Source organism: Gobius niger, assembly GCF_951799975.1.
Source record: "Gobius niger genome assembly, chromosome: 10".
NCBI lineage: Eukaryota > Metazoa > Chordata > Actinopteri > Gobiiformes > Gobiidae > Gobius > Gobius niger.
This window is the reverse complement of record NC_136861.1, coordinates 32,401,618-32,420,675: the sequence shown is the minus strand read 5'-3', so window position 1 is coordinate 32,420,675 and position 19,058 is coordinate 32,401,618. Positions and strand designations below refer to the sequence as shown.

Genomic DNA, 19,058 nt, shown 5'->3' with positions numbered 1-19,058 from the left:
TGGTGTCCAAGTGTTGGAATGTGAACAATAATCTCCATTAGTTTACAATTGCTGCTAATCCCATAATGCTTAGCGATATGACATCACATTCCCAAACTCTACATATTTTTCCGATAGCAGTTAGCATGTAGCCTTAGCAAAATATGAACATAATGTCGAAAGTTACAAAAGACGGGCCTCTAGCTGATTTGTTTGGGGACCTCTGCTCTACAAGTTGCGGGACGGATTATATCATCTCACTGACCTTGTGTGTGTGGATATATGTGGGATGTAGCATTAAATTCAAACAGGTCCAGGAAGCCATTTGGTGTAAAAGTGCGCATTTGCAAGAATAAGCTCAGCAAGCTAACAACGCTTCTGTGATTTCTATGGTTTCTATGGTTTTACCCAGTTCCCAAGGCTCATATTATTGCAGCATATTAGGATGTTGTGAATAAAGTGCAAGTACTACGAACCCTGGCCATGACTAAAACTAATTTGACATTTGACAAACTTAAAGTCTCTCACCTGGTTGTGGTGCTCGATGCCCATGCTGATGGTGTTGATCAGGATGGCGATCATAATCCCGCGGCTGAAGTACTTGCTCTCCACGATGCCCCAGAGCTTTCTCCTGATGTCCTTCCACGTGTTCTTGCAGTGTTCAAAACAAGCGTAGCCCCTGTTCTTCCTCCGCCGCGGGACCTGGCCCTCCGGGTGGTCCTCGCGGTCCGGCTCCTTGACCGCCTCCTCGTCCTCGCCGTCCTCTCCGTCGGCGGTGTTGGTCCTCTCTCTCAGGGACAGGGAGCAGACCGGACACTCCTCGGCGTCTTCGGGCAACGCGACGCTGACCGAGTTGGCCAGCGGCTGGGAGTCGTGCGGCTGTTTGGGTGGGCGGGGACATCGGCAAACTGGAAAACGCAGAAGAACAGAAATGTGTCATGTTTCAGTTAAAGGGACGAGATGCAATTGGTCATTTTATGCTCACTACTGCCTCCTCAGGTCATACGCGCAACTGCAATCTCTATTTAGTCACTGAGCTGTAACTACCGGAGGCACTTATGAGGACTTGGTTGGAGCAGGTGCTGGGATTGTGGAGGTTGTGGGGTCCCTCAAGGGTCCGTTCTTGGCCCAACCCTCTTTAACATCTGTAAGCTCCCATTGGCCACCTACCTTTACGAACAGAATAACGTAATTACATTCAGCAAAGTAAACCTATTGATATATGTATTTGCTATTGTAATTGCCATTGCCACCTTAAAGGGATTAGATGCAAGGTGCAGCTTCTATATAAAGCTTGTGCACTTTAGACCTTAGGACAGGGGTAGGCATCAGGCCCGGGGGCCAAATCCGGCCCTCCAGCACAGAACCTCTGGCCCTCAAGGTGATTTTGAGAAACATTATGACACAAATCAGAAAGTACTTTAACATTTTTAAGGTTAAATGGGAGAAATACTGTCAATACTCCCAATTAGGTCATATCATGTACAACTCTGGCATTTGTATATAGTGCACTGGAAAAAAAAATAATACAATAAAATAAATTATAGAAGAAATGACAGAAACCTACTTGAAGTATGAGATTCAATCTAAAGTTTGAGTAGATTTGGTCTGGTCTTAGATCAGATAAAACATCTTATCGCCAATGGAACAAGTCATTATTCTCTTAACTCAGATCATATTGTACAATTTCAAGTGAAAAACAAACTTTGTCTGATTTCAAAGTGGATTTCATGCTTGTTCCATTGGGATTAGCATTTGTATCTTTATCTTAGCATTTGTATCTTTATCTTAGATTAGTCCAAACAGACTCACATTCAACATAAATAACCTTTACTCAAGCAATTTTAAGTCATTTATCTCATTTATGATGGTATTTTTTCAGTGTAGAGCTTTACTTTGGCCCTCGGTCATTTTACACTGAAAGAAAATTGGCCCTCCATTAAGAAAACTTGCCTACCCCTGCCTTAGGACATAGCTGGAACATGTAGGGGCATGAAAATACTTTATTTTTACACTTTGTATAGGCCCTTTAAAATGTGAAACTAATATATATACATATACATTTTGAACAAATACAACATTCAGTTTCACTGCTTTGCACATGATGTACAGATCTACTTGCCTTTGGACCTTAAATCTAACTCATCTGCCACCTTATTGACTTAAAGAGGTCAAAGACTGGATGTCGTTGAATATTCTCAATTTGAATGAGAAAAAGACTGAAATAGTGTTTTTGGTGAGCCTGACCTCACTGGCCGTGCTCTTGGTCCCACTGCCGTTTATCCGCCAAAAGTCTTGGCTTTCACATTGACAGTTCACTTCAGTTCAGCTACTCGCCTTTACACCAGTTTCAACAGGCTTCAAAATCCTATTCCTTGTTTTTTAAATCCATCCATGGACTGGCATCGCCTTATTTATCTGAATTGTTGTCTTTGCCCCACTTGCAAGTTGTAGTTACTTCCTGGAAAATGTCCGTCTCGCTAGCGGACAAAACGGCGTAACATAAACATGGCAAAGTGAATGTTTCATCTTTCCTACGCTCTGATATTAAAGCCAACTCGCCCTAATACAAATAAACCAGAAAAAAAGGGCAGCCGATGCTCCACAAAGCAAACACAGCCACCTCTCTTTCTATTTTTGAAATCCAGATTCTCCTCACAGAGCACCTCCAGAAACAGTGCGCGGTTTTCAATTTGGTTTTGATGAGATCGTTGACCCCGACAGAGAATAAGATGGATCAGAATTTCGGGGAAAATAATATCTTTTGGAATTGATAGCCTCACCATGTCCAAAAAAAAAAGTTGTTATAAAAGCAGTCAATAAAAGGTGTTGGGGAGTATGAAACCAAATAATGAAAGACAGCTGGAGGGGAATTTCGGAACAAATTAGATTCACCGGCAAAATTTCACTAAGCTTCTCGGTAATTACTACAATTTTCAACGGCCCGTGATGTTTGATCCACCAAACAGGCAAAACCCACTCCAAATCATAATACTTACTGCAAAAAAAAACAGGTGCTTTGGGATTTCTGGATGATTGCACTGAGTACATATTGGAAAAAGCTTATTATCACAAGCCATACCATTTTCAAAACATCACCAAATACCGAAAACTAGTTCAATTGGGAGGGAAACGTAAGTGAACCCGTTGGAATTTCTAACATTTCTGCCTGAATTGGTCATAAAATGTGGTCTGATCTTTATAACAGTGTCTTGTTTTCTGCATTTTTGACGCCATCCCCGAAAAGATAATTAGGCTTGATAATTAAAAGCTCAAATTGCATTGAATCTGCGGCTCCGCCCTGCTCCTCCTGCAGCCCGGTGTACAATCGAAACAGGCGGCTTGTCGAGTCGCACTACTTCTCGTTGCTGCGCGTGTGAAGAACTATCGAGTCGTTTTACATTCAGCCATCGAGTTCCGCTTTTTCAGCAAATAGCACGATTTCATAAATTTTACTGTCGAATTAGGCAGTCTATTCTACATGTAATTAGTAAATGACGTAGCTGCTAAAACAATTTGCCTTTAAAAATCTGTCTGTTGTAAATATAGGCTTTAAAAACAACAAAAAAGGACAGGTTTTGTCAATAATCAGAAAGCATGAGCGTTTAAATGTAATAAAAGTTGCTGAGGAAAGAGTGTCTGCTCTTTAGTTACGTAATATTATGCAAGACAAAGTTTACCAGCTGTTAATAACTCGTTTTTAATGAGAGGCAAAGACATGTGCACATGCGTGTTGATACTGTCAGTGCAGCTTGACAAAGAAGTGCATCTCGACGTTACACCGGAGCTGCTGCAGATTCAGGACTGCACATTTACAGCAGCAGATATACTACGCTCTCCCCGGCCCACTTCTGCACTGCTTTAGCTGTAAAATATGAAGTGTATTCCAGCAAAACAACGCTGTGCGGGCGCTCTCCGTGAAGGAAGAGTTTCTCCACTTCAACATTTTCACCGCAACAGAAAGCCAAAAAGACGAGCTGATGCACCGCTGACCCCACGCTGACCCCACGCTGAAGTACGTTTTTAACACTCAAACCCATGTATTATCTTCGTATTTATGAGAAAATAAAGGCGATAGCGAGATTGAAGCGCTATGAACGAGAGAAGTTTTACATTGGTGAAATGAGCCACGCAGCTCGTGTTTTTTTTATCTCACGACTCACAAATGCACAGCTTAGCCCAATGCAGGAGAGTGTCTTGTTTTGACTTATACAATACTTACAGTATCGTATAAGTCAAACTGGAATCTGTCACAGGCACGGATTTGGCATCACGTCTCTCTCATGTCAGAGACGCCTCTAGACTCAGTGAAATATTCTGTTTATATTTCAGTATTGTATCTAAGAATTCATTAACATGATTTAAAAAAAATACTAAGGAAGTATTAGTAATATTATTCTTATTTTTTTAATAAGATGTAGCACAGATGAGCAGAGGCAGAGACAGACCTGCTGAGTAGCCTGGCTAACACCAGACTAAATATCACAAGTGATATTTAGTCTGGGGACCACCAATTCATTTTCTCGTAGGAGAGGTGTGGTTTACGATCGTCCATAGTCGTTTATTGGGCGATACGAAAAAAAAAAGAAAAGTCTATCATGCGTCTGCACGAGGCCACAGCCAATCGTATCATCGTATGAGATGACGTATGACGTACCCGCTGTAAACTTTTGAGCTAAACTATTTAGAACAAGGTCTAAAGCTTGATCGAAAAATAGCATCGTGTCTGCTGCTGTCATGTTGGATCCGTAAATAAACTTGTTTTTTTTTAATCCGTAAATAAACTACAAGCTTCCGTATATCGAATAGCTCGTCATCGTCTTGCCGTCCCTCCTCGCTCTGTGATTGGTTCCCAAATCCATGCAAACATTTGGGCCATGGTCCCCAGGCTGCTGTGCAGTTCAAAATGATTCGAGCGCACACAGCAGCATGGCGTTAGCCAGGTTCCCTGCTCAGATGATGGAACAGTAAAAACCCTGAGCTTTACAAAAAAGGTGGAGACCCTCACTATTTGATTTATATTTATACACTTGTATATTGGTTGGTAGAGTGAATACAATTTAACAAATTAAAGTGCAAATTTGTATATACATAATTATCGGTGTCATTATCGGTTATCGGGTCAAATTGACATTATCGTGCATCACTAGCATTTATGACGTCATCATCGATTTGCTAGCATGCCATTGGCTGAAAATTGTCTTCTCTTCTGTTTAATTCCTTATGCTGCCAGCAGAGGGAGCTCCAAGCCACATTTGAGCTGTCTTTTCAAAACCGTACATATATAAAATGTGAATGCTCAAAGCTGAGGTGCTCGAAGCAACAATTTCGCATGACCTGTCCTCTTTAACACCACAAGATGTTCCATCCCCATGACCTCCCCCCCCCCCCCCCCCCCCCCTCACCTCTCTTCTGCCTGTTGGGATGCCTCTCCCTGCTCGCGTTGGCCCCGCCCGCCCGCCTGTTGCCCCTGCCTGCTCCGGGCGGGGGGGTCTTGCCCCGCAGGCTGTAGTAGAGCGCGGCCGACCGCCTCTTGGCCTTGCGCAGGATGTGGCAGACCAGCTGGAAGATCTCCTCGTAGCAGTCCCCCGGCTCGGTCATGCTGGCCAGGGTGGAGGAGGACAGGCACTGGGCCCTCTGCTCCTGCATCAGCTGGTGCTCCCGCTGCTTGGTCTCCGAGAACTGCGTGGCGATGACGACCAGGCACAGGTTGATCATGAAGAAGGAGCCGATCTGGCGGAGGGAGAAGAAGACGACATTTAAGGCGAGACACTGCAGGTGAATAGGGAAAAAATGTATATTTACGGATATCAATTTCAAACTTTTGCTGTAGATCACTGGCATAAATGTGAGAAAAAAATACATTGCAAGTTTTCTGTCATTTTACGTTTTTCATATAAGAACAAGGTGCTTTATGCCTAAAAATGCCCCAAATTTCCCATCTTTTCGGCAACGAAATCTGAAATATGGATAGAGCTACACTCAAATTTCATTGATAAATGAGTTACCAAGACTTTCTCAGAGGGGATTTTGGATATCTTGTTATAAATAAGCTGTTTTTTAGTGGTAAATTGTGTAAAAATGTAATTTTCGCCTTATTTTTTGACATTCAAAACTCAATAAATGGAGTTTAGGGATTAAATAATAAAAAATCCCTCTGAAAAAATCTTCCAAATATTGTTCAGTCCAAGGCTGGAAAATTTGAAGTCTTTAGGTCCGACTGACGTGGACATAGCGTCGCCACAATGACAGAAAAATGTGTTTTGAGAAAAAGGCCCTTGAAATTGCATTCTCCCATATAAGTCTATGGGGGAACATTGAATCAGCGCAATATTTAAACATGTCATTGTGAAGATTAGGTATATTTTCTGTTTCCGGGCGAAAGCTTATATGTTCAGAGACCAATTTGGCCCAAAACCTGAAAACTGAAAAAATTGAGTTTTGCCTGTAGTGTCTCCCCTTAACAGTAATTCAGCCTTTGTGTCGCCGAGTTCGGCTCATTTCCCTCGCCGTAAGTAGGCCTACGAATGTGTTTTTCTTCCTTTCAGATGTCATTTAGCCTCGCTTTCCCTCGTTTTTTAAAATTCTCATTATATAACAAGTTTTGCACCTAATTGTTTCCTATCTAATGACCTGTCAAGGCACGCTGTTCCTTCGCTCGTAAACTGTGCATATGAGATAATAGTTTCTTGAATTATGCGCGGCACAGAAAGACCGTGTTTGTGCAAGCAACGGAAAATTGCTACAAGGGACGTGTGCAAATCAGACCCAAATCTCGCTCAAAGACTGAATAATTCTGTCTGAATGAAGCAAGGCTGAAAGAACACTGGGCAGTGGAGGGGCAGGAGCCGACCGAGCCGGAACAGCCTGCATTTACTGACCTCAGCTGACATGAGTGAGTTTAGCACGTGCTGCTTCTTTCAGCCCGATGTGTCCGATCTTGCAACGGTGCGTTCAAGAAATGTTTCTTCATATAGATATATACTAGGTTGATATGGATTTTCTATAGTCAGTGCCAGTACTATCATATGTTTGAGCGGAACAGGTCACCGTTTTTCCATACTGAGATATGTTCTTACCTGAGCTTAGACGAGTTGATGCGTACCTGTTTGTTTTTTGTGCATGCCGCAAAAACGACTAAAGATGTTGTTAGAATTTGGCCTCTCCCAGTGTATTCCTATGGCTCCAAACGGGGGTGAGGTTACCACGCTCTTCCACGGGCACAAAGACCAGACAGGTACGTATTAACTCGTCTAAGCTCAGGTAAGAACATATCTCAGTATTGAAAAACGGTGGCCTGTTCCTTTAACCTCTTACCACCCGCCTAAACCAAATGCATTTGAAAGCTAGGACCCACAAAAGTGATCTTTTTGCTCGCATTTTTACTGTGTTGAGTTTTTTGTCACTTTTTGTTGAATTTTTGTCACATTTTTGTTGAATTTTTGTCACTTTTTGTTGAATTTTTGTCACATTTTTGTTGAATTTTTGTCACATTTTTGTTGAATTTTTGTCACTTTTTGATGAATTTTTGTCACTTTTTGTTGAATTTTTGTCACATTTTTGTTGAATTTTTGTCACATTTTTGTTGAATTTTTGTCACATTTTTGTTGAATTTTTGTCATTTTTTTGTTGAGTTTTTTGTCCTTTTTTTGTTGAGTTTTTGTCACATTTTTGTTACATTTTTGTCACATTTTTGTTGAATTTTTGTCACTTTTTGTTGAATTTTTGTCACTTTTTGTTGAATTTTTAGCACATTTTTGTTGAATTTTTGTCACATTTTTGTTAAATTTTTGTCACATTTTTGTTGAATTTTTGTCACTTTTTGTTGAATTTTTAGCACATTTTTGTTGAATTTTTGTCACATTTTTGTTGAGTTTTTTGTTCTTTTTTTGTTGAGTTTTTGTCACATTTTTGTTAAATTTTTGTCACATTTTTGTTGAATTTTTGTCACATTTTTGTCGCGTTTACGTCCTTGTTTACGTCTCATTTTTTTGTGGCTATTTTGATGCTTTCTTCCCCAAGAAGCTTTGTGATTAGGGTAAAGCCAAACTGGAGAAAATAGGATCCATTCAGGTGGGAGAAGATTTTGAACCAAATAATATAAAGCCATGTGTAGCCTTCCACTTTTAAATCCAGTAAAAGACCTAGTTTATTATAAATAGTTAGTCGGAGATCCAAACATGCCCCTAACTTTCCAAACACTTTACATTTTTTGGAATCGATAAAAAACCAAAAAAAACAAAACGATTTTTGTCGATACCGATGCTGGTCATTCCATAAATAAACTTACTATATATATGGGTGAATGTATTTCCATACACATTTCTAAAACTGGTTATTTTATATAATTAACTGGTCAATTAAAATTATATTAAATTAACTGGTTGATTAAACAATACTAATGTGAAATTAAGTACATAAACAAAAAATTTAATTAATACTTAAATGACAAACAGAACCTAAACCAGAATGTTATGCCTGGCTCAGTTCAATCCTTTGCTGTTGTGGACTGTTTGGGCTCAGAACAAAGATGTAAATTGTCCTTTTATGTTTTTTGAAATTGCTGCCACACCTTCTTTTAACACATGCAAATTAGTATCGATACTTTTTGCCCAAAATCGAAAAGCAGCCGTTTGGTCTCGATGTGTCAACGCTCTGGTATCGATCCGCCCATCCCTTGCGCAAATGAGTTTTCACAGCTTACAGGAGGCATCAGTACTTTCGAGTTTGCGATCACTACAAACCCTACACAACTTTTAACCCACAAATGTCAGTGAAGACAATATGCTGCAAGTTGGAGAACTGATGGAGGTGTTCACTGACATTCAAAGTATTTCGTTGAAGCTAGGTGTACACAGCGAATTTGACTGTCTGCGACGAACGATCACAAAATCATAAATCGTGGCTCAAAATCGCGGGTCGTACAGTGAGACGGGGACAAGGATTTAAAACAGAACTGCCGTACGACCGAAGACGAGCTGCGACCGACATCAGGCAGTGTCTGATGTGTCGGACCAGTCGCAGACTGAGCCTCCTCTAACCGCAAACAGGTCATAAGCAACAGAGGCCGGGCCTGAGCGGGTCAGACTCCACATTTTACAGGACTTGATTTGACCATCCAGGGTTACACGGCACTCACGGAACAGGACTGTTTGAAAATGAGAGGAGGCCGGATAAAAAAAATAGTTATGCACAACTGCAGCCTCTGGAGGGTCCTACACCTTGATGTTCGGGAGACTCCAGCAGCTTGAAATACCTGCTGCTTTGTAGCATCTGTTCTCTTAATCTGATGTGTTTGTCTGGCGGAAACCGTCCATATTGTGCCTTTTTCTGCACAAACCTGAGTGTGCTCTGAATCATCCACAAATCTCTTATCAGTATGATGATTATACTTAATCTTTCATGAAATATCAAAGGTTTTCATACCTAGACCAAGACATTCAACTATTTCACGCTTTTCATCAGCAGAGAGATCCTTTTTCTTTCCCATATTGGCTTGAAAATGATGATCTGCATAATAAAGTGGAACACCCTTTTTCAGTAGTTTTTCCCTTAACTGGGCTTAACCTGAAAACTGATCATCCCACGTCTCTGAGATTAATGTCAGTGATTCATAGAGCCCCGAGACACAATACCATCCATGAGTTGTAGTGTAGTGTAGTCCTCGCTACTATTGTCTCTTTGAACCGTCGCACAGTGGAGACGAGTTCAAGGTTTTAACATCCCCACGTCATGCAAGGGGACATTTAAAAAGCTTATAAGACAAAAGAAATAACACAGCGCACATTAGCTCAACGCTGATGGTCGACTAATATCAAACTGAAATGAACGTTTGTCTAAAGCTGGATTTACTCCACACCAAACCCACGCATCACGACATCGTCCAAAACCTGCCCAACAAGGAACTCCCGACTGCCGATTATCACGTTCTCTTCTTCTCGCTCTTGAGATGTAAGCGGTTCGATTAATTAGTGGAGTGGCCAGAGTATAGATAAGCCTCTAGATGCATATTTAATTATTCATACTTACATTAGACTACAAAAGCGAGAAGATGAAAGCGAAACACCCCGAAACAACCCAGTCCAGTTGATAATCTTTGAAAATCTCTACTGTGACAATTTTGTTTAAGAATGAACACGGACAGCGGCACCGTGGAATACATGACCCGTCGCGAGGACGAGGGACACAAGTCGGCAGCCCAAGTTTCGAGAAAAACACAGAAGAAGCTTTTTTCGCCGCTGCTTTGGTTTGCATTGCGGACACATCCTTTAGCGAACAAATGCCGCGCAAAAAAGGTAGTTTTATACATACGCCTATTGTCGATCAGTTTATGTGCGTTTGAGTGAGTGAACTCTGAAACCCTACACACATGACACGACAGGGGGAGCTTTACAGGGGTGTGGCTTTTCTAAATGAGATGTAAATGAGCCCTATTGTCACTCCGAGAGGTGAGAACAGCCCAAAAGTTTAGAGGCCGATTCCTCTCTTTGACATATTTCCAGTTCCTAAATTCAACTTGCCACATCTTCTCCAAATATTATCAGATTTCCATGTGTTACACATTGTTGGAAACTTTCACAAGGTATGTCCCACTCAAAATGCCCCAAGACCTCGTGATGGGTCACATATTGTTATCCTGTCTATTAGCCTATATTTGTCAAATAAATACATGTAGAGAGTGTTTTAAATCTTTCTTCAAATGCCATTTATATGTGAATGAAAGAAAAAAATGAACTCACAACATAGTAGGTTTGCCAGGCTAATATTGAACTTGCTATAATGTTAGTTATAGTATATATATATATATATATATATATATATATATATATATATATATATATATATATATATATATATTTTTTTTTTATTTATTTATTTGTTTTATTTTATCTTTTATTATACAGGGAAGGCCCAATGAGAGTACAAGACTCTCTTTTTTATGGGCGCCCTGCTTCATTGTAAAGAACAACAAAACATGTTTTTCTTTATATAAATCTAGTACTAAGCATATTAGATGTGACAGAGGCACTAAAGAGTTCAATTGTAAAAGTCTTTGTAGTTTTTTTTCCATTTGTGGTCAGCATAATAAGTAAAGCCTCTTTTTCCTGTGTCACTCTTTATGAGTCCATTTTTCAGAACTAAACAGTCATGTAACCTCGTGTTGTATCCACTTGAGCTGTAGTTTAGTTCACATGCGAGATAAGCCTCCCAACAAGTCCCTTATAAATAAATAAATGAATAAGATACAGTGCTGCTCTCTCCGGTTTGTCAGGGAAGACCAGCCAACTTTGTCGTACAGCAAACAGTGATGAGGGTAAAAGACATTCCACAAATTATGTTCAATAATATGCTTCAAGTGCAAATTTCCACACATAGACGTGAAAAGAATGCCACTCCATGTATTATGCTTAAAAGTGGCGCTTGATGAAATGCTAGCATACATGTTAGAGCTAAAGCCTTTTTTCCCACCGGTTTGACTCTGATGCGAGCAGGCAGACATAACAACACAAGCCTTCAGCCAAAGAGCGCCTGTGCTCCTTCGTTCTTCTATCTATCTCATGTCTTGTTTTGGGATTTTTTTTTTTGTCCTCTCCTTTTCTCTCAAGCCCGAGTATAAGTTTATTTCTTTGTTTTCTCACGCTGCAGTCTGCTTCACACAACAACAGTGGCTTGCGATCAATATGCGTCAGTTCTGTAGAAAAGGTTCCTGCTGTACGAGTCAAGAAGCAAAGAGGAGCTGTGGGGATTGTTAACTTTAGTGTTGGAATGGGTTGAACAATTTTGGAGACTGGGAGTGAACAGAAACACTGGGGTTTGATACTGGGAGAGAATTTAGATCTTTGATAACCGCTAATTAAAAAGCTATGAAAACTCCATTCATAGCTTTATGTGACAACATGGCAGCAAACCTTTCAGGATACAGGCTATATCCACACGAAGACAAAATGCTTATGATTTCAGAAACTTTTTTGTATTCACGAAGCCAGATTAGTAAACGTGTGTGTCCACATGGTTCATTCAATTCATCAATTCACAATTCATCTTCCAGGCCTGTGTGAGGCGCTGTGGTGCTAACACAGATAATAGAACAAGATGTAGAGGCCGTGTGTGCAGTAAACTTTTGTGGAATGTAAACAGTAGAAATTAAACTGATTGATCTATTTACGATCTACAGAAGAGATGAGAAGGCGAGTTTATTCTTCAGACGTGACGGGACTAAAGCAGAAAATCCTGTTTTACTGTCAGTCCAAAAACACAGACTGCCTCGTGTTTTTCTACGTGGAGCAAAGAGTGGAGTAAAACCATCATAGATCCATGAGTAAAACTCATTATAAGGTCAGTAGATTATGGATCATCGTTTTAGTAAAAGTTGCGGAGACGTTGTAACAACAGAGCCACGTAAACAGCGTTTTGAGATCTTTCCACTCTGGAGGCTAGTTTGGAAAATGTTTGTTTACAGACCCCCAAAACGCCGGGCCCGTATGGACGATACACTGGATTGGTTTTCAGCTTGACGTCGTATGGACAGGGCCACAATGCCCTAACACTTTTTATATATCTGGCAATTTTTAGTAATAGCAAAGGAAACGGTAAACAACCACACTTTAGGAACCAATGAACGAGCAAACTGGCAAGCTCATCGGTTTATGTATCTTGGACCGTCTCCTCTGGCCACACTCTGTTTGGTCGACTTGTGGTACCAAAGACTTGTTGTAAGACTCGAGGGGACCTGTCATTTCAGTCTACAGTACATCAGAAGTAGGAAACTGTTAGGTCGTGGGATTGGTGGCCCAAAATCAATCTATACTATATGCGTGTGACTCTCAATAGACTCCCCCAGGAAACTTTTGAGAAACAGACACTATTCTTTTGGTATTTTTTATAGTACTTTAGGTGCGTATGTACACTCATATTTCTCAAAACCCTCTGTGGGGGCCAAAGAAGACGTTGCCCCCTCCTGGTTTATAACCCATGGGAAATACATCGAAGTCAGCTTGTACATTTACTTACAACACTAAGCCTATATGCACAGATGTGTTCAGACACCTGCAGACTGGTTTCCCCTAGTAAACAATATTCAAACACAAGCATTTATTTTATGTCAGATATTTTCATCATAGGAATAATCCCTCATAAATGTACAAACAAACATGAGCTTTTGCTGTGAGCGGCTCGGCCCTCCTCAGGCATGACTGTAACTTTACCAGGAGGAGTGGGTGTGTCTCCAGCTCGTCTCCGTGGAGACGTCGACTAAAGGCAGCAGAATTTGAGATTTAAATAGGTTAGGTTCTGATCCAGATCCATTCTTTGATTATCCACTGCAAAAACAGGATTTTCTGTGTCGAGCTGGTCATTGGGAACATGTTTAGCATCGATGGCAACAGCATAGTCCAAAATATTACAAAGTGTCTCATGTGGTTGCAGTAATTCTCATTGTAAAAACAGAAAGAAAGTTATGATAGTTCAGTAGATAGCAGGCTACTCTTTCCCTTTGGAGTTTGATATTAGATTTGCGAGTGTTTAACTTGATTGGCACTGTGAGCAGTTGAATAATTTGAAATTTGATGTTGAATTAAATGTGAGGAATAAAAAACTAATGCACGATATACAAGGAGAGAGACAGCGAAACGGAGATGAAGCAGTGAGAGATAAAAAGAGAGGGAAATGGAGTGTGTGTGTGGGGAGGAGAGACGACCAGATGTGGCCTGGAGGGGAGGGGGGGGGGGAGATCGAAGCAGGTTTGCAGGTGTGACCGCTTTGATTTCCCTCCAGGATTCATCTCTCTTCATTTTCACCCATCTCCCTCACTTTCTCCCTCCTCTGTGTGTGAGGAAATCTGTGAGCGCCATCACACAGGGCGGACGCCTGCCCTCACTGCTGTGCACCGTAAACACCATTCCCCAACACCCAAAGAAGATATGTGAGCTTTCAAAGGCAACACATCAGGCAAAATGGACATTTCCAAAGCCTTCAGTGCATCCCCGATTGATTGATTAATAAAAAAAAAAAAGGTGTTTTCATCCCGGCGCTATTGATTTGTTAGCATGCCATCAGCTAAAAACGAAAGCTTGCGTTTACCGTTTTAAACAGAGGAGCCCCAAAAAAACGTAGCTCCACCGTTTGCCGTTTTGCATTACTACATAATACACTACCTTTTATATTTCTTGGCGTCGTACGTTCCGGAACAAAGCCTGACAAAGTTTTGAAGGAGATTGTTCAGCTTTAAAGTCGCTTTTGCTGCACTTGGTCGTCTTCAAGGCTACAGTAGCTTTCAGAACATTCTTAAAGGAGAACATTGGTTGGCTCGCTTGTAACGGAGCGAGGTATGCTATTATTCAGCTTTGAATGGCACAAACGGGTCTTTATTGCTTTGACAGGAGGCGATGATATAAGCCTTTCGCTTGGTTCAAAGTGCTTGACACAGTAACAGAGGGAACAGTGTGAGGGCAGAAACAGACTCAAGGTGACTGCGGTACCAACATGGCTTTTGACGGGTCTCTATAGGGCCCGGAGAATTAAGCTAGCTGTGTGAGACGCACTAGCTCAGTCAGTGCAAAGCCAATAGTCACACAGTCGGTGGTTAAATCCGATCTACCAGGACACACATGAGTCTGGGCATGGCCGGTAGATCCCAACACCTAAGTGACGGATCTGAGGATAGTCGACTCAGCATCTTTTTTAAAGTGGGGGTATTATGCAAAATCGACTTTTTCATGCTTTACATCATGTTATTATGTCACTCCCTCATTAAAAACATGCCTGAAGTGTTGCCTTGGCACATTCACGTATTTTCGAGTAATCTGTAAAAACTCTGATGGCGGCCATTTTAGGGATAGGTTTGCCTGAGTCCTCCTAGGAACGCCCCCACCTCCTGGAGACGCCTCCGAGCTTTCGTCACCAGCCGAGTAACCAACCACTGCTCCTCAGCAGAACCCCCTCCCCACTGATGCCACAGACAGTGTGTGGAGGGGGCGTGTCGGAAAGGGTCAGAGGTTCTTAAAGAGACAGAGGCCTATTTCAAGACATTCACTACAGCCATTTTGAGAGAGCAATTTCATACAAGGCAGTTATTCTAATTTACTGCATTTACAGATCAACAGAAGGTTTGGTCATCATTGTAGTGTGATATAGACTGGTGCTTTGTGATTGAAAAAAGAATAATACCCGCTCTTTAGATGCTCTGTGCAGGCTGCTGGGGAAAACAAGTATTTCGCTTCTGTGAACATGTCAACTTTCATGTAAACTTCAACAACTGGCGGCAAAGTGCTTTGGCCTGGCATCAGCAAAGAAGTTCTGGTCATTTTGTCATCATCCTTGCTTGATGCATTGTCACTGCAAGGCCGTCAAACATTTTGAATATAATTGTGTTACATCAATTTCTGTGAAGTTTTTTTTAGAATTGGATTGGTCTCATTTTCCACATTCAGAGAAGCTAAAAAACGTGAAAAATCGCCTCAAACCAAACCCTTCTCCCGAGCCACTGATGCGACACGACGTTTGATTCTGTCACTTCGCTTTAGTCACGCCCTCTGATTCGCTACGAGTCATAAGTCCCGCCTCCGCTTGAAGCTGCCTCACCCGGCTCTGTGTCCAGACTACCATCCCATTTAGAATAAACGGAGGAGAGTGGTCTGGCTTGCTGGGCTACCTCTTTGCTGCGGTGCATCTTATCTTAACAAAATGTCTTGAAAAGTGCTTGAATTCAGACATTTAATGCTGATTTTGAGCAGGTTTGGACTGTCTTGAAATAAGATGACCAATGGAATGAGCATTAAGTTACTTAGAGTGGTCATACCGCCTTTGCTCTGCCCTCTCCCGTCAGACCTTGGAAGCTAAGCAGGGAAGGGCCTGGTCAGTACTTGGATGGGAGACCGTTTGGGAACACCAGGCTAGCGAATGTAGTGAGTGAGTGAGTGGTGGTGGTCGGAGGGGCCGATGGCACAGACTGGTTGCCTCGCTTCCGTCAGTCTACCCCAGGGCAGCTGTGGAGTGAACGAATAGTGCAATGTAAAGCGTCTTTGAGTGAGTAGAAAAGCGCTATATAAAACCAATCACTATTATTATTATTAGAATGAAACAAGTAAGGATTAAACAACGAGGAGCCATGCATTTGACGGCTATAATGCACGACGCGGAGTCAAGAACACCACGACACGCACCGGGGTGGTGTTACTCCGCGAAGTGGAGTTTTTGTAAATGTTTTTTTCATTGACTAAACTCACTAAATATGCCAGACCACCGGGACTATTTTGTGTGGGTTATTAGCCGGTCACTGAAGGCTGAGTCATTCTCCGCAGCTATTACGAGGATCTCAGTCAGGCTCAACGACACAACATCAGCACAGAATCACAACACGACAGGAGCTCACCTGTTTATGGAAACAGCTGCGGTGGAGTCGCTCACACCTGGGCCCCCCCAACTGAAACTTTTATGTTTGACTTTACTAATCCAGACAAATATGCTTCAATGCAGGATCATTTTATGTACGCCTGAAAATCATCAATAGTGCCTTAACCGTTTTCAATAGAAATGGAAAGCTCATACGTTCTCATACGTTCCTGTCAGTCACTAATTACGCCTTTATCTGATTCAGCTGTGTCATGCGTTGCTATGGCGATGCCCACAGCGGAGTGATATCCCAGTGATTTAACTACCGGACTACGTGTGCGGTTATACCAAAATAATGCACGCTTGTTAGCCCCCACCAGCCAATCAGAATCGAGTATTCACCCAGACCATGGTACAAATGACCTTAAAGTGAAACAAAAACATGATTCAAGCACTATAAAGTCATGTTTTGCCAGGATTGCATTTGCTTTTAAGGCCTCCAACCCATCTGAGAAAATCTGATGTCCTCTCGATTCAGGACATTCACCCTAAGACCTTGGAACTAACATAACTTCCATTTCCCTATGATTTGGCAATAAAACTATCTGCACATTATCTTCAAACTGACAGACAATACGATGCACCGTGAAAGCCTCATATTGCCAAAGTCAAAGTTCATCCATTTGCCGTCTACTTCAGCACATTTCCTACGGTTATTTCAGCACATACTGCACCTCCCACCTCAGCGCCTTCAAAGACTGTACTGTAGTCCATCCACTTGGCTGCTATTGATTTCCACCAGTCGATTAACTCTCCAGTCTAGGGTTACGGAAATATTCCCCTCTAATTCATCAAAAGTCCCAAACCACCGCTGTGCACTTGTCTTGAAAATGAGAACCTTTCATTTCAATAGTGTCCGACAATTTACCGAAGTTACCGCTTGGGTTCTCAGGGCTACGGGGCGACGCAGCAGGCGCACACATGGGCGGGAGCGCCGGCGTGATAAAAAATGATGTAGAGAGCGTTAAGAGTGAGCGCCGGGGTGTGTACTTACAATGATGAGGAGGATGAAGTAGATGAAGTTGTAGAAGGAGTGGGCGTCCATCACGTAGTACATGATCTCCACCCAGCCCTCCAGAGTGATGACCTGCGGCAAAAAAGAGCAGAAAGATTGAATTGAGATTTATTTCCCACTATGGAGAATGACTTGATACACATATAAAGGATTCTTTGGCGCCTGGCGATGTGAAAGGGCCGAGCACAAAGAGGTGCGTGGTGTTCGCGAAAACCCAAAACCCTGGGGTCGATGGAACTCGATGGAAGAGGCACGGTTTTGGAAAGAACTCTCCAAACAGAATCTCCAAATGTTTTCCCTGATGATTATTTGGAAGGGATTAGATTCACAAACACATTCATCTCTTGGCTGTGAGTCTTTCTGACCAACATCAAGCACGGCATCTTGAATATTGTCTCCACTTTTGGACACCTCCATGAGACTTTCGTTCAGTGTGATGACAGAGAAGACGCTGAACCTTGAGGGCCCGAGACACTAGACAAGATGTTCACGCTGTCGAGGTGAGCTCTGTGTGATCTTCAGCTCCAGACTAAATGCAGTAAGTGGGCTGAACGGGGGCTGTACAGGGGCTGGACAGACACCCACAGCCAATGTAATGTACAACAGTTGTCGGAATGGGGGTGGCGGGCTGCTGGTGTTTTGATCACGCTTCTGCGGTGTCAAAACCAATGGCTGCTGGCTGCTCTGCTTTTTGGCCACAACACTGGGGGTCGCCATTTGCTCCGCCATTGCTGTAGTACCTCCATACCGCCGCTGGTCCCCCATTGAAAAGCATTGGACTTCAGACACGTTAAAAAACAACTTTAAAGCCAATCAATTCTGTTGGCCCACCAGAGAGTGACCTACTTTTGCGCTGCATGTGGTTATTGCTAACTCTCTTCCATTCATTCTCAATGGTAAATATGGGTGCAGTACACTTTTTGACCACCAGCGTCAAATTGGGGGCGCTGTTTCACTCCTTTCGCAAAGTTAAGGAAACACTGTTGTGGTGTCTTGGTATTTATCGATTACAGAGCGTTGTAGCATCAACTTTCACAGTTTTCCGACTTTAATTGCAAAGGCTGTTGACGTCAACAACAGTATATGTTGTAGTAAATTTACTTATACAAGAATTGACGCTGAACTGACACTTTTTCAAAATGACCTAATGTGGTATTTTCTTTGAGTTAACGAATGAGGTAAAGTTACTGTAGGTGCTGTTTTTGAACTAAATTGCTACAAATGTTGGTTTTGTTCTTCTAAAATTAGGCTTTTGCCATAGTTCCCTTTTGTTTTAATATAGCATGTTATTTGCATAGATAGAATCAAATGCAAATGCGGGCTACCGAAAAATAAAAAGTACATAAAATAAAGTAACTTTTATATGTGTTTTTCGTGCTTGACATCGCCATGTTTGGCCCACGACTCACGGGCCCTTTTTCATTTTGGCCCTCGGAGACAAAAAGTTTGGGCACCCCTGATCTAGAGCTAGATATTCCTCCCGTGATAACGCTGGGTTAGTTACTATTAAGGGGACCAGACTGGTTTTCGTAAGAAGAATTATAGAAATCTCGTACTTGATGAGGGTCGGACTGTTAGCATTGGAGCTGCGCGAGCTACACGTCACGCAAGGGCCGAGTCTACAGTGCAGATCCCGCCCTTATGCCCTTTTTTGGAACCTGCTTCGTCAGAGCTG

The 19,058-nt window shown here is 42.1% G+C and overlaps 1 protein-coding gene across 1 annotated transcript in view; it reads right to left on the bottom strand.

Moving 5' to 3' along the window:
- LOC306969136 (voltage-dependent T-type calcium channel subunit alpha-1I-like) overlaps positions 1–19,058 on the bottom strand; it is a 460,402-nt gene that overhangs the window by 119,180 nt on the left and 322,164 nt on the right. Inside the window, 3 exon segments of the mRNA XM_079564736.1 lie at positions 508–887; positions 5,385–5,712; positions 17,363–17,455. Coding sequence (XP_079420862.1) covers positions 508–887; positions 5,385–5,712; positions 17,363–17,455 — 801 coding nt within the window.